General features: G+C 37.3%; 1 protein-coding gene across 1 annotated transcript in view; it reads left to right on the top strand.

Moving 5' to 3' along the window:
- The window catches only part of LOC150091194 (integrin alpha-9-like), a 504,992-nt gene that overhangs the window by 238,981 nt on the left and 253,052 nt on the right, over window positions 1-12,959 (top strand). Inside the window, exon 9 of the mRNA XM_090389511.1 lies at window positions 7,649-7,786. Within this exon, the coding sequence (XP_090245637.1) occupies window positions 7,649-7,786 (138 nt within the window). The remainder of the gene's footprint in view (window positions 1-7,648; window positions 7,787-12,959) is intronic.

Raw genomic sequence — 12,959 nt, forward strand, 5'->3', positions numbered from 1 at the left:
ATTTACTTGGGGGTTGCTGTTCCACGAGTACGGAAGGCCACCGTGGTCAGGAGTGGGAGTGCAGTAGCACGCTCTTTGAGTAGACCTGGATTCAAGCCCCTGGTTGCTAAAAACAGTTGATCTGCCTACCTGCACTGGATGAGCGTGGCAGATTATGATCCTTTTCCATCATCATGAATTGTTGAGGAGGTTTCCATCTTGCAGTGGGTTGATAATGGCTGCACTTTACCTTACCTTTCTTCTACAAGTGTAAGATCTTTCATTTAGCAGCATTAAAACATAGCTGCCATTTCTCTGACCATCTTTGAACTCTGTTCAAGTCATCTCGAAGGAGTGCTACTTGGTATGATCATTGACCCTACCAATCTGCAAATTTTGACATCACTCCTTCAAAACCGCTTCGTCGATGTCATTTATGAAAATGAGAAGCAACAGTGGTCCAAGAACCAATCCTTGAGGGACCCTGCTTCTTACATTACACCAATCTGAAGATTATCCAGTAATCCCAATCCTCTGCCTTCTGCCCTGCAGCCACCCAGCAATCCATCTTAGAGTAATCCCAACTTGTTTAAGCTTATACAGTAACCTCTCATGAGGGACAGAGTCAATTGCTCTGCTAAAATCCAAATAAATTATGTAGAAATTGTTCCTTAAATCCAGCTCATGAATAACCATCAAAATAGCCTACTAAGTTTGTTAAACACGATTTTCCTTTAACAGAGCCATACTGTCTGTCCTCCAGAATGCCATATCTATCTAAATGTTCCTGGATTGCACTCTTAATCACTGCCTCTAAGATATTTTTTCTTACCACTGAAGTCAAGACTAACTGGTCTGTAGTTACTGACTTTGCTCTTACAACCACCTTTATTTATTGGCAATACGGTAGCACTTCTAATCCAAAACAATCTCCCCTGAGTCCAAAGATGCCCTCATAATTAACCTTAATGGTTCAATACATTCCCTGGCGGTCTCCATCAAAACTACTGAGTATATGCCATCAACACTGAGAGCCTTACTTGCCTTTATGCTCAAAACTTTTTTGTCATAAACAATCATCTGTAATTTCAAAATCACTAACTTCATATGGTTCAACTTCACTTGCACAGCCTCTTGTCAGCATGAATTATCTTTTGTCAGTGAAGGCTGATGCAAAGTACCTATTCAATTGATCTGCAACATCAGCTAGGTTATAAGACTTTCCCATATTCCTTGTTCCCATTCTTTGCTCTCTTAGCCAATGCTATCTCATACGCAGCCTTGGCTTCCTTAACCTTACTTGTGGTACTATTACAGGTCAACTTGTACCTGTTGTAGGCTTCAGTACTTTTTATTGCTCTGTAAATATTCCATGCTATTTTTTTTTGCTGTATTTGACTGGCCAGCTTGGTGGTAGTCCATTTCGGCATCCTCCTGCAATATTTTCTTAATGGGATGTTCATGGCATCTACAATTTTTGCTTTAAAAGTATTACATATTTTAAGTGTATTCCCCTTCTCTCTATCCAACAGATGATTGCTTGATCACATCCTGAAAATGGTTCCTATACTTTAAACCCAATGATGTCAAAAAATAAAATTTAAAAAATAATAAAAATAAGGAATTTTTAAGGAATTGAAAATATTTTTTAAAAAAATTTTTAACAAATCAAAAAATAATAATAAAATTTTGAAAAAGATCCTGCACCAGTGCAAGGCTCATGCTAGCAAGATCAAACACAGTAGACGAAAGAATCAATAGTGGTGCAGCATTTGCTTTTACTAGACAGTATGTGCATTGCTGGTGCCATTTGTTTGCACCATCAGTGGCACCAGCAAATCGTGTGACATTGATGGTGCAAACCAATGGCACCAGCAAAGAGAGAGAGAGAGAGAGAGAGAGAGAGAGAGAGAGAGAGAGAGAGAGAGGAAAACATTACTAAAACCCTCCCCAATGATAACATTGAAAGCATATAATCAAAAATATTGTATAGTTATATAAAATTATATACTAAATATCTTACAAATCAAATCAGATAGAGTAAGTATCATCCAGAAGAGGTCAATCTATATCAGAATCACAAGTCTTGGTCAGGCATCCAGAGTCCAAAACTTTGATTAGAAATCATAATCAAAAGTGAGGGTCAAAGTTAATTATCTAAATGCAATTATCTAAATGTCTGTATGTAATTATCTCTGGCATTTAGATAATTACATACATATCTGTATGTAATTATCTAAATGCCAGATGATAATAGAATCATCTGGCATTTAGATAATTACATACCAACTAAGAAATATTGTTCAAGGTTTAGGCCTAAATGGATGTCAGATGAACTAATGAGACATATGGCAGAAAAGAAAAATGCATGGGATACATATAAATTAACACGTGACACAGAAGCCTATGATAGATACAAGTTGATCTGTAACCAAGTTACAAAGGAGGTTAGGCAGGCTAAGGCAGATTAGGAGAAATCTTTGGCTAGGGATGCAAAGAAAAAGAGCAAAGAGTTCTTTACTTATGTAAACTCTAGAAGGAAGGGGATGAATCAGATTGGTCCACTTGATATCGATGGGTCAACTGTTGATGATCCTGCTCAGGTAGCTAACAAACTAACAAATTAATCACCTCAGAGGGCATAAATTCAAATTGAGGAAGGACGGATGTCGGATAGATGTGCGGAAATTTGCCTTTGGCCAGCGGGTGGTTGGTTGGTGGAACCGACTTCCATCACTTGTTGAAGTTGATAGCCTAAACAAATTTAAAGCTCAACTGGACAGGTATTTCGAACGAACGGAGGGGTGAAATGGGAGTGGTGTGTGTTTTTTTTTTTTTTTTTGGCTGATGCTGAATAAGCTTGCTTTCTTGCATCATATGCCTCTACTAATGCTAATGCTAATCTGGGCTTGTCAAATGGCGGCCCACAGGTGACTTCCGGCTTGCCAGGTTGTTTGAACTGGCTCACCAATTGGTAGATGAAGAGTATGGAAAATGCAGAAAATGTTGCTCACGCTATATTAGAGAGGGAAGAAACAGTTAAGTTTCAAAAAGATTCTTTTATCAAATGATATGGGTACATGACGCTGTTGTGAACTAACAAACAATGTAGCTGACCAGTTACTTGCTGAACTGTTTGCATGCAAATACTTTTCTTTAGTCATACATGAAACTTCAGATTGCACAGATACAGCCCAGCTTGCAGTTTTTGTTTTTATGAGATTTTTTAACGGTAATGTATTTGTTTAAGATTTGTTGGGACTAATAGCTCTATATGACCAGACAATGGGAGAAATAATCTGTAATGAAGATTTAAAATTATTAATTTCCAAAGAACTCAGAGCTAAATATATGCTTTCCATTACAACAGATGGAGGCTCCAGCCATGATTGGAGTAAGCAGTGGGCTTGTTGGCTGGCTTAAAGAAACAAAACACAATCTTATTCCCTTCACTGTATTATACTGCAACACTATGTTCAAAATTGAGTGGGGACTTTCCATTTTTCCTGACTAAAATGGCCAAATTAGTTAAGTTTCCCTGATCAAAATTAGCACTGTCAAACAGGCAGCTAAAACAATTTAAAAGATGTTGATGCCAAGTTTCCTGACCTAGTTGCTTACAACAGTGTGAAGTGGTTAAGCAAGGGAAGAATACAGAAAAGGATATGGGATTTAAGAAATGAAATTTTGAGTTTTTTGCAGCAGATTGAAGACAGTGATAAAACTAAATATTTTGCTGACATTTTGAGGGACACCAACCATCTTTCCAGTCTAGCATTTTTGGTTGATATTTTTGCTTGCATTAATAATGTAAAAGTTTGTCTCCAAGGAAAATATAAAAACATCATTGAACTCAATGAATTTATCTTATGTTTCGAAAAGAAACTTATGCTTTTCATTCAAGATGTAAGAAGTAATGAATTTATTTTCTTTCCCACATTTAAAAATTTTCATGATGAAGTAACAAGTATGTATTAAACCTGATATAATATTAGAATTTCTAAGTTAATTGAAAAGTGAGTTTCATCATTGATTCCAAAATCTGGAAGTCAAACATTGTGCTACAATTTGCTGCCAACCCTCAGTAGAAATCACATCTGAATGGATGCAGAAATAAAAGAATGGTTTTAAATAGATGAAGTCCAGTTTAAATTTGAAATGTGTGAATTTACAACAAAATCAAGGGTTATTGAATTATTTACGTATACTCAGCACACAAAATTTTGGATAGAGCTGCACACCAACAACAAATATCCTGTAATCACAGCAGTGGCATAAAAATTCTAACAATGTTTGAGTCAACCTGGATTTGTGAAAGTGCTTTTAGCTCATTAACATTCATCAAATCAAGATACTGGAGCTCACTTCCTGCAAATCACACACACAAGCTATGAGCCTAACTTTAAGAATATGAGGGACTGACTGATGATTGGTCAAGATTAGTGGCACTTGACATAATTTAATTGAGAAGCCTGGCTCTAGATATTTTACTTCTTTCATTCATAATGGGTTAATGTGTAAGAATTCAAAATATAACTTGGTTTATTTTTAGTCATCAAAATATTAGAATAATTATTTCTCACAGTTTCACAGTTTTATAGTGATATCTGAAAAGACATTTTAATTGATATACATAATCAAATAATTTTTTTTATTAATCTGATATAAATTAATTTGTGCAGATGAGCCATTGAATATTATATATGTGCTTCGAAGGAGAACTCTTAAACATACAATATACATTGGTGTTCAAAGAAAGTGCATCACACCTTCAAATTGTAATTGTCATCCGAATAACGTAAGTATATGGCAATATTTCTTACAGATTGCAACAGGTAAGATTGACATGCATAGGTGATGACGTAATATTGCATCAGCTGTTACTTTCAGCTATATACGAGTTGTAGTCATTCCTTGCTTGACTTCAGAATGGTGAGTTACTTGCAGTTGGCACCATGAAGAAAGAGTGCTATTGTTGCTTTATGTGAGGAAGGATGTTCTTCCCGTCATATTGCTTATAGAGTGTCTTGTGATCAGTCGACAGTGAGTAGATTTCTTTCCAAACTCAAGAATACTGGTACTGCTGATAGGAAAAAAGGAACCGAATGCAAACATGTCTCTATGCCAAAACAGGACCGCATTCTGAAGCACTTATGCCTTAAAAACCGTAAAGCTTCTTCTTCTTAGTCTGGCGCCTCCGTAGCCAGGTGGGCAGGAGCAGCAGTGCATAGCACACGCTTCTTGATTAGACCGGGGTTCGAGCCCGTGCCCACCAAATACGGAGGATGCGGAAAGGTCAAGGAATGACCACCACATATCCCCGGAGCAATATGGCCTTAGTTGCTAATGCTCCTAAATAACAAATAACAAATCTTCTTAGTCTGAGCTGAAAAGAGAATGGGAAGAACATACAGGACTGGTAGCAAGTGCAGTAACAGTCAGAAGCTGCCTCTTCAAAAATGGACTTGTAGCCCATCATCCTAAGAAGAAGCCCTTCCTCACACAAAAAATGAAAATGGCCCGGTTAATTTGGTGTAAGGAGCATGTCAACTGGACCCCCGAACAGTGGAAGTCAGTTGTTTTCTCAGATGAGAAGAAATTCAACCTGCATGGCTCTGATGGGAGACAAATGATTCACCGTAGACGTGGTGAAGAATATCATCCAGACTGTATGGTGTCAATGAAATTCCCTACTAGCGAAATGATATGGGGGTGCATTTTGTATTGCAAAGTAGGTCACCTGCAGTTTATAAAAGGTTCTGTAAATGCCAATGGATACCTGGCTATATTTAAAGGGGTGGTTGAGGGGGAGAAGACAGAGAGTGGTAATCAATGGACACTGCTCATCGTGGACTGATGTTATTAGTGGAGTCCCTCAGGGCTCAGTGTTGGGTCCATTATTGTTTTCTGTATTTATAAATGATATTGATGATGGTATATCGGGCTTAATGTCCAAGTTTGCAGACGATACAAAGGTTGGCAGGGTTGTCAAGGACACTACTGACACTATGCTGCTGCAACAGGATCTGGAAAGGTTGAGCAGATGGGCTGAGAGGTGGCAAATGAAGTTTAACATTGACAAATGTAAAGTACTACACATGGGAAACAGCAACCCCAGAGCAACGTATCAACTCTGTGGTACTACACTGACAGTGGTAGAGAATGAAAGGGACTTGGGGGTGGTTGTGCAGGCAGATATGAAGTTCTCTGAGCAGTGCAGACGGGCTGCAAGAGTAGCTCATGGAGTATTGTCAATGATATACAGGAATTTTTCCAGCAGGGATAAGGAGGTGATTATTCCATTGTATAAGGCGATGGTCAGGCCACACCTAGAGTACTGTATACAGGTCTGGAGGCCTCATTTCAAGAAGGATGTAGAGCTGCTGGAACGAGTACAGAGAAGGGCAACAAGATTAGTGAATGGAACAAAGGGGTGCTCTTACGAAGAAAGGCTTAAGTTTTGCAAATTACAGTGTCTGGAGACTAGGCACCAGCGAGGTGATCTGATAGAGGTGTATAAAGCCTTGAATGGTTTAAGCATGCTCAATGCTGATGGGATTCTTCCTCTAGCTCAGAAAAATCACCTGAGAGGGCATAAATTCAAATTGAGGAAAGACAGATGTAGGATAGACGTGCGGAAATTTGCCTTTAGCCAGCGGGTGGTTGGTTGGTGGAACAGACTTCCATCCCTTGTGGTGGAGGTTGATAGCCTAAATAAGTTTAAGGCTCAGCTGGACAGGTATTTTGAACGAACAGAGGGGTGAAGTGGAAGTGGGTTTTTTTTTTTTTTTTTTTTTTGGCTGATGCTGCATAAGCTTGCTTTCTTGCATCAAATGCCTCTACTAATGCTAATGTTAATGCTAATATTGGAAGGCAAATTGCTGCCAACCATTAGAGACCATTTCAACCTGCCCAGTGGCTGCATCTTTCAGGACAACTCTGCTCCTTGTCATCTGGCGAAAAGTGTAAATAGGGACTTCTGTAGTTACTTTAGCTTCATTTCTGCATTAGAGGTTTGACGGTAATGTGTTTACATTTGTTACAGGTGTAAAAATGGTTGGAGGAACGGTCCATTACAACTGTTAGCTGGCCGGGAAACAACCCGTACCTGAATCCTATAGAGAACTGTTGGCATCGTGTGGAATCTGCAGTTGCCAGAAACCAAAGACTCTTCGTGAACTTCAGGAAACCATAATTTGTGTTTGGAACCACGAACTATCAGTTGATTATCTTCAGAAATTTATCTTGTCAATGCCTTGATGGTGTGCTGCTGTCATCATGGCCAGAGGTGGTTCAACTCAATATTAGTTTTCACCTGGTGAACGTTTCACTTTTTTTTTCCATTTAAAATGATAAACTGAAGCAAAATGAGGGCTTCTGATAACATTTCAGCCCATAATTTTTATGTTTACCAAACTATTGTATAAAGGTTGCAAATGCTCATTTTGGAATATTTTGAGAGCATCTGTCAAATATTACTTAGCTTTGCCTTAACTGTTAATAATTATCTTTTGTTTATATTTCTGTTTGTGATGCTAGTCATTAATGTAACATACCATCGCGAAAAAGAGTTAGAAATGCGAAATTCCTAGGTGATGCACTTTCTTTGAACACCAGTGTATTTCACAGAGAGAGATTTCTTAATACTACCTCTTTTTTTTTATTTTAGGCTCAAAAACAAGATATTGTAAGACCATTAGATTTCACTTTGAGTTATAAACTAGATGGCCATATTTTAAGGCACTTAGAGTTCTGTAAATCCTGTCCCATTCTTGATCCAAGTATTCCTTCCAGTATTACAAAAGAAGTAAGTAAAAGTATTTTCAAGAATCTGGCCCTTCTTGCTGGGGTTTTAAAAATTTTAGACTTTTGACACCGAATATTGTAGAGAACACCTGATAGTAAATTTTATAATTGCTAAAAGATTGTGTAATATTTTTCCAGAGCAGCAAAAGCACCATTGCCACCATGAAAATTATAGTCTGTGGTTTACCTTGATAAAGTTTTCCCAAGCAAATAGAAAACTGAAATCTGTTTCACTATGGTGGACTTTAATCATGGACTGCTATTGTGAAACTTGTCTGTAAGATTATGTATGTATTCTGTCAGCATTCTCTCTAGCAGTCTGAGATATTTCAAAAAAGGTTTGCTATAGCCGTAGTTGAAAATTGTATTATGGCAATGGAAAACTTTGGAGTAGCTTCTGGAAGCCTTTCCTAATACTGCCCTCTGCGAAGTAGGCTCTTTTATGACTTAAAAGTTATTGGTTTTTATCTTTTTGTTTTGTTTCAAATTAGTAGTGAAGTCACTGTGCCTTTTTAAGACAAATAGTAACTTCACTACTTATAAAATCTCATATTATGCAATCCTACAACAAGTTGCCTTCCTGCTTTGCTGTGAATAAATAACACTTCCCTATTAGAGAAGTCTGCTGTTATTTTTTTTTAGTTATCTCCACCAGACAGGCCTCTCATTGGTGGGCATGTAGGTTTCCCCCAGGTATTTATACACTCACTCAGATTTTATCCAACAATGACAATGGGTTTGCTGTTTTGAAATTTTTACACCTTATTAATTTATATAAATGCATATAAAATGCTGAAATAAAATATATATATTTAATACATAAACTGCTTTTTACCATTATATGACTTGTGACGAGGTAACCTTTTTTCAAAGGTACCAGAAGTTATTTTTATATTTATTTTTAAACTGGCTTAACTATGTCTTGGAATGTTAATGCACCATTAAAATCACGATCTAATCTAATCTGATCCAAACCCACAGGTATAGATCAGCTGTGACCTTATTTACACAATTAGTGATGGTAACAAAAGAGTACTCTTTTGTTACCATCACTAATCTCATTATTCTTCTCTGCAGCATATAGCACTTTACCCTATTGCCCCAGTCAATATATGTTATTCTGATTATCACACCTCATGCTTTTGTTAACTTTATATACTAAATTAGCTAAGTAGGGGTGAAAAGTAATATATAATCTTATTAAGTATTTATTTTAGACTTATGACCTAAGTACTTTAAAGCTTTAAAATTTAATATTGAATGAACATGATGCTCTATCACTGGGGCTTGTTTAAATTGCCTTTCATTAACATAGTTTTGTTTTTGTCAGGGCAAACTGATATTTATAAAAATATCAAAACTGATATTTTGTATATTTTTGTGTTTTAAAATAATTTGCAAAATTTTCCTTTGCAAATTATTTTAAAACTTAAATTTTTTTTTGTATTTCTGTTATAGAATTTTTAGGACCAAAGAGCATGAAATCATCTTCATATGCAACTCTGCCGTTATTTATTAGCAAAGATTTTATTAAGCCATTCATTGAATATTAGATTACAAAATGACTCAAAACGAAGCTCTGAGGGACAGCCCTTGCTGGTAGTTCTTTCAGTTCTATGATATCTGCTTTTTTTTTTACGGTTATTTGAAATTCAGGAAATATTCTTGAATTGTTTGTAGAGTTTCGCGATGCATTTGACCAGCTCACCAGAGCTTGTCAAATGCATCTCAAAAGTTAATGAAAATATCTATTTCATATTTTTGCATTGATTTTTAGTGCCTGTTCTCAGTGCGAAGCAAATTGTTTAGGAGACTGAGTATCTATCCTAAGCAAATTATTATTAGTCTTCAAGATGTTGTTTTATTAACGTTTTTCTGAGCACTGGTAGAATCGCAATTTGTCAAAATGAGCCAGGATTGCTTTCTGATTTGCCATGCCCTTTATCTATAATTTTGAGTAGTGCTTTGTGCCAAATTTTTGGACTGGTGCCTTCAGAAAGACATTTTTTCATAGGTTGTCATGGTTAAGGAGAGTACCTTAACACTTGACAACCTATATGACTTGGGCACACATTGTTTTTAAAAATTTCCTTGATAGCTTCATCCATCCACTTGTCACTAACTTGTGGTTCTCTTTGGGAATTATCATAATTGTGATTCTGCTGACAAATAACTTTAAGTTCAGTTGCATTTTCTTTCTCATCCTTGACTCTGATTCTGTTTAATATTTTGTCCACACAAGTTTTGCAAGTGGTAGTTCTTGACAGTGTGTTGTATGGATCTAAAATTTGAGTAGTGCTTTGTGGCAAATTTTTGGGGTGGTGCCTTCAGAAAGATATTTTTTGTATAGGATTGTTGGTGTTAAGAGGAGTAACTTGTGTAGCCTTTTGACCACCTCTCCCTTAATCAGCTCTTGACTTGGGCACATGTTTTTAATTTCCTTGATAGCTTTATCACTTCTTGTCGCTAATTTGTGGTTCTCTTTGGGAAGTCTCCAGGCCAATTATTATTATTGGACAGTTTATATACTACATCTGATGGTTCATCATTCCCTGCCACAGTGACTACTCCTCTCCAGGTTTTTGTTTTTGCAGCTTTATTGTTTTAGGATATTTTAGCCTCTTTTCCAATTAAATTCTTTCTAATTGTTCAATTTCTTCACCAGGGCAACCTTCTCTTGCCCTTTTGTATTCTTTTAGGATTTACCTCTCAATCCCCGTAGCCTCCCAAATGAAATACCCAATGTCCTCTAATATTGGGTATTTTATTTGTTCACCGTGGGACTTGCTGTTGTACATTTTCCTTTTTCTTCACGGTTAAGGTTGAAGGTTCATAGAAGGAATTTTACACATAATGTGATGTATGGTTTGTGAATCAGGGTCAGGTTTCTGCAATTTTGCAATTGCATGTTTATCTTGTGAGAATATTTATTCAAATTTATCCCAATGAATAGTTTTCAGTGAGAATAATAGCATTTGGGGGGGGGGGGGCCCTAACATTCAGTGCACAGTCTGAGCAAAATGTCCCTACAGCCATTTTGCCCACTGACTGTTCAGGTTTGTATGCTTTCCAGCATTTTATGAGAATGGAGATTTTAGAAAATGGAGAGATGATGGCAAGATCAATTTGTTCTCAGTGCACATAGTTTTAAGGTTGTTATTTTGCTGGTTTAGTATAACAAGTTGTAGTGGTAGCAGCAAATGATGCAATAAATATATAGCATCACTAAAAAAAAAAAAATCTACACATTTCACCCATCCCTACTCTGCAAAAATTTGTCTAGTTCTTTCTAGAATTTATTCAAGCTGTCCACTTCCTCAACAGCAGATGGAAGCCTCTTTCAACAATCAACCACCCACTGGTTGAAGCCACACTTGTGTACATCTATTCTGCAACCATCCTTCCTTAACTTGAATTTATGCTCTCTCATATATGTAGTCTCAGCAAGATGATGAATGACATTCACATTCGTATTCAATCCATTCAAGGCCATAAACACCTCAATATGGTCACCCGCAGGTGCCTAGTCTCCAGAACCTGCAATTTACAGAACTGAAGCCTTTCTAGGTAAGAACACCCTTTTGTTCCCCTCACTAATCTGGTTGCCCTTCTCTGCACATCTTTCAGTAGATCTACATCCTTCCTAAAGTGAGGCCTCCAGACCTGTATACAGTACTCAAGATGCAACCTAACCATGGCTTTGTACAAAGGGATAATCACTGCTAATAAAGTTTCTGTATATCATTGACAAAACCCCATGAGCTGTTCTGGCAGCACATCTTCACTGCTCAGAGAATTTCATATTTGACAGCACAATTACCACCAAGTCTTTCATTTTCTGCTACCCTGAGAGTAGTACCACACAGCTGATAAGTTACTCTGGGATTCTTATTACACATATGCAGTACCATGAATTTGTCATTGTCAAACTCCAGCTGCCATTTCTCAACCCATCGACTCAATTTTCCTAAATCTTGTTGCAGTAGCTCACACTGATTACTGTCATTAACCACCCTGCCAACTTCTGTATCATCTGCAAACTTTGACATTAAACCTGATATATCTTCAACATTATCATTAATAAATATTGAAAACAATATTTGTTCAGATTACGAACTTAAGGGGGCATAAATTCAAATCAAGAAAGGACAGATGTAGAATAGATATGCGGAAATTTGCCTTTAGCCAGTGGGTGGTTAATTGCTGGAACAAACTTCCATCTGTCATTGTGGAAGTTGATAGGTTGAATAAATTTAGCATTAGCATTAGTAGAGGCGTTTGATGCAAGAAAGCAAGCTTATGCAGCATCAGCCAAAAAAATAAAAAAATAAAAATAAATAAATAATAAATAAATAAATAAAAAATAACCACTTCCACTTCACACCTCTGTTCTTTCAAAATACCTGTCCAGCTGAGCCTTAAACTTATTTAGGCTATCAACTTCCACGACAAGGGATGGAAGTCTATTCCACCAACCAACCAACCACCCGCTGACTAAAGGCAAATTTCCTCACGTCTATCCCACATCTGTCTTTTCTCAATTTGATTTTATGCCCTCTCAGGTGATTATTCTGAGCAAAAGGAAGAATCCCATCAGCATTGAGCATGCTGAAACCATTCAAGGCTTTATACACCTCTATCAGATCACCTCACTGGTGCCTAGTCCCCAGACACGGTAATTTGCAAAACTTAAGCCTTTCTTCGTAAGAGCATCCCTTTGTTCCATTCACTGATCTTATTGCCCTTCTCTGTACTCATTCTAGCATCTCTACATCCTTCTTGGAGGTCTTGAGGCCTCCAGACCTGTATACAGTACTCTAGGTGTGGCCTGACCATTGCCTTATACAAGGGAATAATCACCTCCTTATCCCTGCTAGAAAAATTCCTATATATCATCGACAATACACCATGAGCTACTCTTGCAGCCCGTCTGCACTGCTCAGAAAACTTAATATATGCCTGCACAACCACCCCCAGGTCCCCTTTCATTCTCTACCACTGTCAGTGTAGTACCACAGAGTTGATACGTTGCTCTGGGGGTTGCTGTTTCCCATATGTAGTACTTTACATTTGTCAATGTTAAACTTCATTTGCCACCTCTCAGCCCATCTGCTCAACCTTTCCAGATCCTGTTGCAGTAGCATAGTGTCAGTAGTGTCCTTGACAACCCTGCC

The sequence above is a fragment of the Mastigoproctus giganteus genome, chromosome 1, assembly GCF_048544385.1.
Source record: "Mastigoproctus giganteus isolate SK-2022 chromosome 1, ASM4854438v1, whole genome shotgun sequence".
In the NCBI taxonomy this organism is placed as follows: domain Eukaryota; kingdom Metazoa; phylum Arthropoda; class Arachnida; order Uropygi; family Thelyphonidae; genus Mastigoproctus; species Mastigoproctus giganteus.